Genomic DNA, 10358 nt, shown 5'->3' with positions numbered 1-10358 from the left:
AACCTCCCATCGGAGGGACCCCCGAGTCTCTGCTTTGCCTGTCCTGCAGGGCTTGCAAGCTGCCCCCCAGAAAGGCGCAGCTCTGCTGTGGGATCCTCGGGAGTGCGGAGCCTTTCCTTGGGGGTCGGCACTCTCCTCGCAGAGTCAGTTGCTTCTCTCTGGGAGGGGTCGTGTCCTGCCCCCTCCATCACACCTCCACCTCTGGGCTGGGCTGGAGAAGAGTTTGCAGAGCTGTTCTTTGAAACAGGACTCCTCTGGTCTCATCAGAGTCCAGGATTAGGGTTTTTTTTAAAAGACTAATTTGTGTGTGAAGTCATCTCCAAGGCAGCACAAGCGAAAGCACAGGGCAGATGGGAAAAGGACTGATGTACACTGCAGCCCTGTGAAAAAACACAGACAAAGTTATAAGAAAGTCATGCTGAGCCTCTCTTTCACAGCCCACGTTCTTCCATGTCATGAGTGCAGATATTGAATTTTTCCATGAAAGGTGGATTACATCTGACATCCCCTGTGATCATCGGAGCTGTCACAAGTCAGGTCCCATGTACCCACTGCAGCAGAGCAAAGTTGACTCCTCAGCAGCAGAAGGGCAGAGCTCCTGCTCCTCACAGCACACTCAGCCAGCACAAACTAGAGAATGGAAATGTATTCCAACTGCGTGGGGTTGCGATGAAAAATGGAGTGGGTTTTCTCAGAGAAATCTGTCCTAATTTTTCCTGTTTTTTCCTTTTTTGGACAGAGCCCCCAGACCAAGAGACAGAAAATGTCCAACAGCAGCTCCATCACCCAGTTCCTCCTCCTGGCATTCGCAGATACGCGGGAGCTGCAGCTCTTGCACTTCTGCCTCTTCCTGGGCATCTACCTGGCTGCCCTCCTGGGCAATGGCCTCATCATCACCGCCATAGTCTGCGACCACCACCTCCACACCCCCATGTACTTCTTCCTTCTCAACCTTTCTGTCATCGACCTGGGCTCCATCTCCACCACTGTCCCCAAAGCCATGGCCAATTCCCTCTGGGACACCAGGGCCATCTCCTTTGCAGGATGTGCTGCTCAAGTCTTTCTGTTTGTCCTTTTCATGTCAGCAGAGTTTTATCTTCTCACCATCATGGCCTACGACCGCTACATTGCCATCTGCAAACCCCTGCACTATGGGACCCTCCTGGGCAGCAGAGCTTGTGTCCACATGGCAGCAGCTGCCTGGGGCAGTATTTTTTTCTATGCTGTGCTGCACACAGCCAATACATTTTCACTACCTCTCTGCCAAGGTAATGCCTTGGACCAGTTCTTCTGTGAAATTCCACAGATCCTCAAGCTCTCCTGCTCAGACGCCTACCTCAGGGAAGTTGGGTTTATTGTGGTTAGTGCTTGTTTTAGTTTTGGGTGTTTTGTTTTCATTGTGCTGTCCTATGTGCAGATCTTGAGGACCGTGCTGAGGATCCCCTCAGAGCAGGGACGGCACAAAGCCATTTCCACGTGCCTCCCTCACCTGGCTGTGGTCTCCCTGTTCATCAGCACTATCATGTTTGCCCACCTAAAGCCCCCCTCCATCTCCTCCCCATCCCTGGACCTGGTGATGGCAGTTCTGTACTCGGTGGTGCCTCCAGCAGTGAACCCCCTCATCTACAGCATGAGGAACCAGGAGCTCAAGGATGCCCTAAGGAAACTCATGACTGGTTGCTTTTCAGAAGCAGCAATGAACCGCCCATCTTCTTCTGCATATCACTTGTCACATAACTCATTACATGCCCAGACTCTCTTTGGTAGGTTGTTTGGTTTGGTTTCTTTGGTTTTTAGCTTTTCTTGGTTGTATTAATGCTGTCCACAAAAAGGAAGTCATTCTTCATCCTATTTCTATTTCAGTATCTGCCTGTCCTCTGTGACCCAGAGACTTTGTGTAAATTGGGAGCTGTGTGTTTAAACAAAATAAAGGACCCTGCTCCAGGTGGTTTGCCTGAGATCCTTTCTTTGAGATCTTCTCTGGAGACGTGGGGCAGTGTCTGTGTGCTGAGGTGAAGGGGGCAGTAGTCACCGGGAGCTGGGTCTGCCTCCCAGCATGACCAGCATGACCGTGTGGACTCACCCCATGGCCCTGGGTTCCACAGCCTGCTTGCTCTTCAGAGCAACGCCGCCAGCTCGGAGGCTGTGGGGAGCCTGGGGAGGGGGTGCAGGGGTGACTGGCCAGTGCGAGGAGAAGAGCAGGGCACTGTGTGTGTGCAGGGGAGACATGGAAAGAGAAACCCTTTGCTGAGGGTGGCAGCTGGGGGCAGGCTGCCCTGTCCCTGGGGCAAAAGGACCTTCCTGAGCATCCCCTGGGCCAATTCTCTCATGCCGTCCTGGGGACCAAGTTTGGCACCTGGGGCTGCAAGTTGCCTGGAGCGGAGATCTCCTCAGCGTGCCGGCTGGATGGACATTCTCACTGGCCTCCATTTCTTGCTGTGGGACCAGTCAGAGACATGGAGGACCAGCAGAGCAGGGTCTGACTTGTGCCCGTGTTCGCTGGACACCCCGGGCAGCTGCCCCAGGGCAGTCGTCACACACCAGCCAATAACCACCACCATTTCCACAATGGCCTCTCACCCCAGCTCGGAGAGGTTGCTTGTCCCTCCACAGAGGGACACCGAATGACCAGGTCAGAAGTCCAGGTTTGCATTGTACAGACGAGACGTAAGCATGCACATGGTGTGCGTGTGGGGAGATGAACCCGAGTGAGCACAAATGCCATCAGCTCTTCCTGGGGGTGCCATGAAGGCCTCTGGGACAGACAGTGTCTCAAGGTCACTTCTCACTTTGAGAGTAACATCCCCTGGGAAAGCACCTGGATGCAGCACTGGGATGTGCTTCATTGAACGGACGTCCCCGTGTCCATTCCTCATGCCGTGGAGCATCTCAGACGAGTGCAGAGCAGGGCGATACACCGCAGGGCTGAGGTGCCTCCCAGCCTCTGGGAGCAGCAGCAGGAGGTCAGAGAGACACTGTGACTGCTGCAGTGCACTGCCTCTGCACGTGCAAGGCAAGGACTCCACTCTCTGATCACCCTTGTGTGTACGAGGATTGCAAGAGACCAGCTGAGACATGGGCACCTGGCAGAGCTCCGACATTTCTGTGTGTGACTCCAAGAACAAATTTCCATTTTCCCAGCTACATTCATCTCAGCTGCCTTGGACAGGCTCATTGCAAGTGCTCCTGACTGCTACGTCACCCTTGCCTGTGATTCTGGATTGTGACCTCAAAAGTGCCGGAGCAATCATGGAGGTTCTGTGGTCCTTGGAAAAAGCAGACATCAAACCCCTCTTCAAGAAGGGCAGGGATGAGGATTGACAGAATTGCAAGTGGCCTGCCTACCTCAGACTCTAGGAGGACATGGGGAAAGTTGTCCTGCAGCCATCTCCAGGCCCTTGAAGGACAAGAAAGGCATTGCTGAACCAGAATGGTTAGGGGAAACGAGGGCACGTTGTGTACCTGGACTTTTGCAAGGCCTTTGACATCATCTCCCAGAGTCTCCCTAGAGCCGGACTGATGCTATCAAGGCTGAAGAAATGGATGGTAGGGTGGGTGGGAAGTTGGCTGGATGGTGAGGCCCAAATGTCATCAGCAGTACAAAGTCTTTTTAGAAGCCAGTCATACCCAGAATCCCTCAGTGATTAGCATTTGGGCCAACACTCTTGAATGTCCTTATTATCCCTCCACATGGTGGAGCCCCATCCAGGAATAGGGCATGGATATGGGTTGGCATGTGCCTTCTGCCTGAGTACCTGACGGGACAGCAGCAGGCATAGGGCTTGTTTGTGCCTATCCAAGAAGCTGAAAGGCCAGGGAAAGTCACGTGGTTTAGAAGATCACAGTGAGTTTACTCTCTCAGCTCAGGTGAAGGGCCACAAGAAGGCTGATGAGTTAGGTCGCGTGCTTGAAGGGTGCTTTCTGAGAATTTTGAGCTTTCCTTGGAGGTGGGAAAAAGCAGGAGAGAGAAAAGCTGCTACAAAGTGCAGCTTGGAAAGTGGAGCCTGGACATGAGGAAGAAGAAATGTCACTCGAAGGGTAGAGCTGTGGTGCAAGAGCTCACCCAGTGAGAGTTGGTGATCAGACCATGGCTTTGTGTTTCAACGAACGGCTGGTGAGGGTGGGGAGACGTCAGTGAAGGCAGAGAAATGCCCAGGGGAGAGCAAGGTGGAGAAGCAAGATGGATGTCTACAGCCTGCAGGAAAACAGGGGCAGGTGTGGGACAGCCTGCGATGGAAACTGCCAAGGGCGCTGGCCAGGCTGGAAGGCATGAACAGAACCCAGGTCTTTGTCCTCTGGGCTATGGCAGTTGTCTGTGCCACCAAGGGCTGTGAGAAGACATGTTGTCCTCATGGCACTGGAGCCTCATTTCCTCCTTGCAACCCCATGGGGAAGCTGGGAGTGTTGTTCCATTTTCCTGCACTGGGCATTGCAGACCCCACATCCACTGGCCCAGGAAGGGCCCTGACCCGCGTGTGAGGGACAGGATCCCCCTTCCATGGGCCGGGGGTCAGGGCTTGGCCTTTGTGCTCCATGTAACAATCCAAGGGCTTTGTCAGCGTCAGAGCCACCTGCACAGTGCCTTTGCCTACCTGCAATCACAGCCTCCAGTTATCGGCTCTAACGAGTCCCTGGGGAGGCTTTGTCAGTAATGGCCCTCAGTGGGGCCCAGTAATGCTTCAGAGTATTTTAGGTTTGTCTTCTGCCTTTGTCTCCTTGAGGGGATTGTTCAGTCTCTTCTCAGTACCTGAGGCTCCTGGAGTCAGCACTACATACACCATGGGGCTCATTAAAATGCAGAAAGCGCTAACGAGCTATGCCTCTTCTATAGTTTTCTTCAGGTCTTCAACATTTGTATAGCCAATTAGAGAGGTAGGCACCTACCCTGAAGTAGCATAGCTAGCTCAACCTTTTCAATGAGCAATCTGATGATGTGATCGGAGAATTCTCCAGTTGATATGGATGCAGAGTGTCTCCTAAAGAGGTGTGGACAGGTAGGAAAAGCAGTCCCTCGAGGCCAGACACGGTATGGACAGCCTTGCTCCTCACCTCTCCAACCCTGCCATTGATCTCGTTGGCCACCAGGGACTTGCATCACTTTTCTTTACATCAGACTTCTCCACCAAAGTCTGCAGCTGAATATTACAGCTGCTTTGCAGCAATTCCTGCCTGCTCTCCGTGGAGAACTGCATGGAAACAGGGTTCTTTAATTGGGGGAAAGAAAAAAGAAGAAAAAGTAAAACAGAAGAGAACTTAATCCACAATAAACACACTTCTCAGCTGTATGGTTATTTTTAGCAGCTTCCAACGAGGTTCACCACCCCAGTTGAAGAGTTGCCTATAGGGACTATGAGGGAGAGTACTGAAAGACAAGAGAGGACTGAAAGACAATGACGCTTTACCTCCCTGGAGCTCAAAGCAGGGTGATAGGTGAGAGGGATCTGAATGATCAAAGAGTAAGAGGCGGAAAACCCTGGAGAACAGTGGAAAGTGCGTATGTCCAGATCGTTTTCTGAAGAGATGACTTCCGACGTGGGGAGTTTGATCAGGACAGGCAGAAACACCTGGAAGGTTAGGGAGATTAAATACGCAGCATGACAGACAGAGTACTGGCAATGCAAGCACAGGGCAAGATCAGGATTTCTTCTCCTGCAATAAATACACAGTCTCAAAAGTCCCATTTTGGCAGGATAGAAAATACAGTGACATTTTATTGAAAGTACTGAAACATGGCAGCTGGTAAAAAGGTGCTGGGTTTTTTTTCTTTCTTTTTTTAAAGTATTGAGAGCAGTTCCCAGGTTTTCAGGCAGAGCTCCGGGGTCTGACCATAAGCAGCCAGTGCCCCCTCGAGAGCTGTATCTGAGGTACTTGCCGGGGCATGTAAAGGACCACTTCCCCTCCTGGTCCAGACCTATGGCCTTACCAGTACCAGAGCCCCAAGACCCCACAGTTTCTCCAGGCGATGCTTTGGACCACCTGCTCCCTCCAGGAGTCAACTCCCAGAGCCCCGGCGCTCTTTGGCATGCGGTCCAGACGTAAGGTCTCTCTGGTACCTCCTTCCCAGGCCCCTTATCCTACTCACTGGCTACTCCAGCCTGATGTTGGCTCGCAGTTACACACACTGACACGCACATCTACATGATATGCAGGCACTTGGGTCTCTCCTTTTGGCTGCCCCCCAGGCACATGAGCTCCTATGACTTGTGGTCCCCCCTCTGGTGTGGGAGGACTCATACCTCCACAGAACGAGCAGAGATCCCCCTCACTCCAGGAAGTAGTGAAATGGAGTTTAACAAGAAGGCAGGACAGGCTGGGGCCATCAGTTGCAGGGCATGGCCGGACAAGTGTACTTACCAGCAACCTCCTTCATCGTGACTAGCTGTTTTTAGCCCTACTTCATCCCCAAACAACCTCGAGTCCTCCCTTTCCCTGCCATCGGTCCTTTCCTCAAAATCCCATCGGAAGTCTTCATTACGTGAAATAGGAACCGGATTTGCAGATCCACTTTCAAGAAGACACAGACAAAAAGTATCAGTAAAATCATGATCATTCAATTGCAGTAGCTGAATCTACTCATGACCCCTGCAGTAAGGGGAAGCCCCGGGACCTGGCAGGGGAGCAACAGGGGATTACCAGGCAGAGCCGAGTGTCTGCCCATGGTCGAGGCTTCAGCAAGGGGTCGATCTCAAAGGGTTTTTTCCTAGGAAGCAGGGAGGGTAGGCTGTACGTGCACACCCTGAACTGTGATATCTTCTATAGCTGTGTGGAGTCAACAAGATGTGTGTCCACTTTAGCAAGTGTCTTTGCCTCATAAGCGGAAGCTCGCTAAATTTCTGGCCATGTAGTATCTGCAATGGCATCAACATCTTCAAGGGCGTCTCCATCGGTAGTTGCATCGGAAACTGGACTTGCATCTTCAATGCCATCTGCTGTGGTATCTGCAGCTGCAATGGTGTCTGACACAGCACCTGCATCTCCGGTAGTGTCTGTAATGGTATCTGCATCTGCCATGGCATCTCCAGTGGCATCGATGCCGGTACCTTCAAAGGAATCTTCAAAGGCACCTGCATCTCCAATGGTGTCTGCATCTGCCATGGTATCTGCAATGGCACCTGCATCCTCAATAGCATCTCCATCAGCAATTGCATCTGAAAGTGTATTTCCATCTGCAGTGGCATCTGCACCAGCATTGGCAATGTTATCCACAATGGTATCTCCATCCGCAGTGATGGCTGCATTGGAGAGCTGTAGCTGACAGGACAGTTGCACACACAGCATTCCGGATGCAGATACCTTTGCAGATGCCGTGGCAGATTCTTTCCCATTGCAGATGCAGAGGCCATTGCAGATACTGATCCCATTGCAGATATCCATAGCATCACACACCCCCATGCAGATACCAACACCATTACAGATGCACACACAGCACAGCGGGCATTATCCCCCCTTCTCAGCACTGCTCAGCACAAATATACACAACACCACACTGCATACGGGGTCTCAGGAAGAAGTGACCTCTTGCTGGCCTCTGTCCTCTACTGGCCTCTGACTCTGGTTCCCACAGGCCCTGACCTCCTCCTGCCTCCCCGAGGGGCCGAGGAGCTCAGAGCTGGGAGAAAGCAGCCATAGCACTGCTTAAGAAACCTTCTGCTGGGGATTCGCAAGTTGCGGACTGCATGGAAGGGAGGCACGGTCATCTCTGTGAGGGAGAAAATACCCTCCTGACCACTGCAACACTCTCACTCACAGCCAACAATGCATTGGTTTGACAGGGACAAAAGAAATCCATTCATTGCATCCAACATGGAAACAGCTTCAACATGGACCTGACTAGAGTTGTCCCCACCCTCTTGCAGAAGGGGATAAGGAGCCACCGAGAGAATCACAGAATCACAGAATGAGAGGGGTTGGAAGGGACCTCTAGAGATAATCTAGTCCAATCCCCCACCAGATCAGGTTCACCTACAGCAGGTTGCACAGGAATGCTTCCACACTAGTTTTGAATATCTCCAGAGAAGGAGACTCCACAACCTCTCTGGGCAGATTGTTCCAGGGCTCTGACACCCTCAAAGGAAAGAAATTCCTCCTCATGTGTAGACGGAACTTCCTATGACCATGTTTGTGCCCATTACCTCTTGTCCTGTCACTGGGCACCACTGAAAAAAGACTGTTCCCATCCTCCTGGCACCCACCCCTTAACTATTTCTAAGCATTGATAAGATCCCCCTCAGTCTTCTCTTCTCCAGACTAGAAAGACCCAAGACCCTCAGTCTTTCCTCCTAAGAAAGCTGTTCCACTCCCCTAATCATCTTCGTAGCCCTTTGCTGGACCCTCTCCAGCAGCTCCCTGTCCTTCTTGAACCGGGGAGCCCAGAACAGGACACAGCACTCCAGATGCGGCCTCAGCAGGGCAGAGTAGAGGGGGAGGATAACCTCCCTCGCCCTGCTAGCCACACTCTTCTGGATGCAGCCCAGGATGCCATTGGCCTCCTTGGCCCCAAGGGCACATTGGTGGCTCGTGGTCATCCTGTTGTCCCCCAGGACTCCCAGGTCCCTTTCCACAGAGCTGCTCTCCAGCAGGTCAGCCCCCAACCTGTGCTGATGCATGGGGTTATTCTGCGCCCAGTGCAGTGCCCTACACTTGCCTTTGCTGAATTTCATCAGGTTCCTCTCTGCCCAACTCTCCAGCCTGTCCAGGTCATGCTGAATGGCAGCGCAGCCTTCCACTGTGTCCGCCACTCCTCCCAGTTTTGTGTCATCAGCAAACTTGCTGAGGGCACACTCTATCCCTTCATCCAGGTCATTGATGAATATATTGAACAGGACTGGACCCAGTCCTGACCCCTGGGGAACACCACTTGTGACAGACCTCCAACTAGACTCTGGGCCACTAATCACAACCCTCAGAGCTCTGTCTATCAGCCAGTTTCCAATCCATCCCACTGTCCATTCATCTAACCCACACTTCCTACGCTTGCCTCTGAGGATGATGTGGGAGACGGTGTCGAAAGCCTTGCTGAAGCCAAGGCAGACAACAACCACTGCCCTCCCCGCATCTATCCATGCAGTCATGCCATCGTAGAAGGCTATCAGATTGGTCAGACATGACTTTGCTTGGTGAATCCATGTTGACTACTTCTGATAACCTTCTTCTCCTGCTGGTGCTTTGAGATGACGCCCAGAACGAGCAGCACAGGGAATAAACAGGAAGAATTAGAGACCTGTGTGCGGTCGCAGGGCCAAAAGGGGACTGGTGAGGGACATGAAGGTTGGAGGCTGCCTTGGCTGTACTGGGCCACAGCTTCTAGTTCCTCTTGTTTATTTTGCATGCTGCATGCATTAGTATAAACACATTTCAAATGTGCTCCATTGTACTCAGCACATCGTGGAGCAGACTGAAGGACCTCGCTAGAACACCGTCCCTCAAGCATTGGTGTGCCACCCCCAGATTTATCTCTAGCGAGCCCGGTTTGATCCCTTTCTGTAGGAGATCAGTACACCAGTGACCTTGAGCTGATAAACTCATCTATAAACTAAGGTCATTGGAAGAAAGCCAGGAGGTAAAAAGGGAACTTAACATGGTAGAGAATAAACAAAGGAGTAAATAGCCTGTGTAGCCACAGCCAATGAAATATTGCGTGATAACAGGTATAAGCCAATCAAAGAAGCAGAAGAGGCGCATGCATCGCGCGTGCATCACGTATGATCAGTTGAGAAGGTATAAAAGGAAATGTTGCAAAACAATAAACATCTCCTTTTACCATCGTCTATGGAGTCCGTTTTTCATTCCCTCAAATGGTGACCCCGATATGGAGGTGGAAACGCGGAAGGAAGAGTCCGGAGGGAACCCCAGCTGAACGAATCAAGCTGGCAGCTGGACTGCGGCTTTAATCCCGGGACATCACCTCAAATGACAGGTGAGCAGCTGGGCAGAAATCATGGGAGCTAACATATCAGCCGAGGAAGAGGCTATAGTGAAGTTGTTAATGAGTGAAGTTGTTAATGCAGCTCCTAGCGAAAAGAAGAGTGAAGTATGATGCATTTTGTGGAGGAATGGCTTAGTAACAAGGGACACGATCTGATTCCCGTGAGCAACCCAGTCTCTGATGAGGGGGAAGGCTCAGAGGAAACCGTTAACTGTCCTTGAAAGCCTGTTGTGATAAGAGACAGTGGAATGGTAAACAAGAAGAAGGAGCTACATCCGCGAAGAGGAGAAGTGCTCTTGTGCATGCACAAGAGCACTGTACCAATCTCACTCGCCGCCCTGGCGCGTGAACAGAGGCTGTAAGCCCATTATACAACTGTTGCGGACACGTGTTCTTGGCATCTGTCTATATATACTCTGTAAGCTTGAATAAA

The 10358-nt window shown here is 51.8% G+C and overlaps 1 protein-coding gene across 1 annotated transcript; it reads left to right on the top strand.

The window, feature by feature from the left end:
- The first annotated feature begins 760 nt into the window (after nt 1-760).
- Nucleotides 761-3321, top strand: LOC132321401 (olfactory receptor 14C36-like). Its single transcript, XM_059834899.1, has 2 exons — nt 761-1763; nt 3170-3321. Exons 1-2 carry the CDS (start codon nt 764-766, stop codon nt 3319-3321), a joined length of 1152 nt encoding a protein of 383 aa, XP_059690882.1. The 5' UTR covers nt 761-763.
- Nucleotides 3322-10358: the final 7037 nt, after the last annotated feature.

This window comes from Gavia stellata, unplaced genomic scaffold, assembly GCF_030936135.1.
Source record: "Gavia stellata isolate bGavSte3 unplaced genomic scaffold, bGavSte3.hap2 HAP2_SCAFFOLD_42, whole genome shotgun sequence".
In the NCBI taxonomy this organism is placed as follows: Eukaryota; Metazoa; Chordata; class Aves; order Gaviiformes; family Gaviidae; genus Gavia; species Gavia stellata.
This window is presented reverse-complemented; position numbering and strand designations above follow the sequence as displayed.

What these genes read in the sequence shown, in the direction of transcription:
- LOC132321401 (XM_059834899.1), top strand. Translation starts at nt 764, where the DNA reads ATGTCCAACAGCAGCTCCATCACCCAGTTCCTCCTCCTGGCATTCGCA. An exon ending in ACATGCCCAGACTCTCTTTG is followed by an intron (nt 1,764 to 3,169) that starts GTAGGTTGTTTG and finishes TGCCTTGGACAG; the next exon opens with GCTCATTGCAAGTGCTCCTG.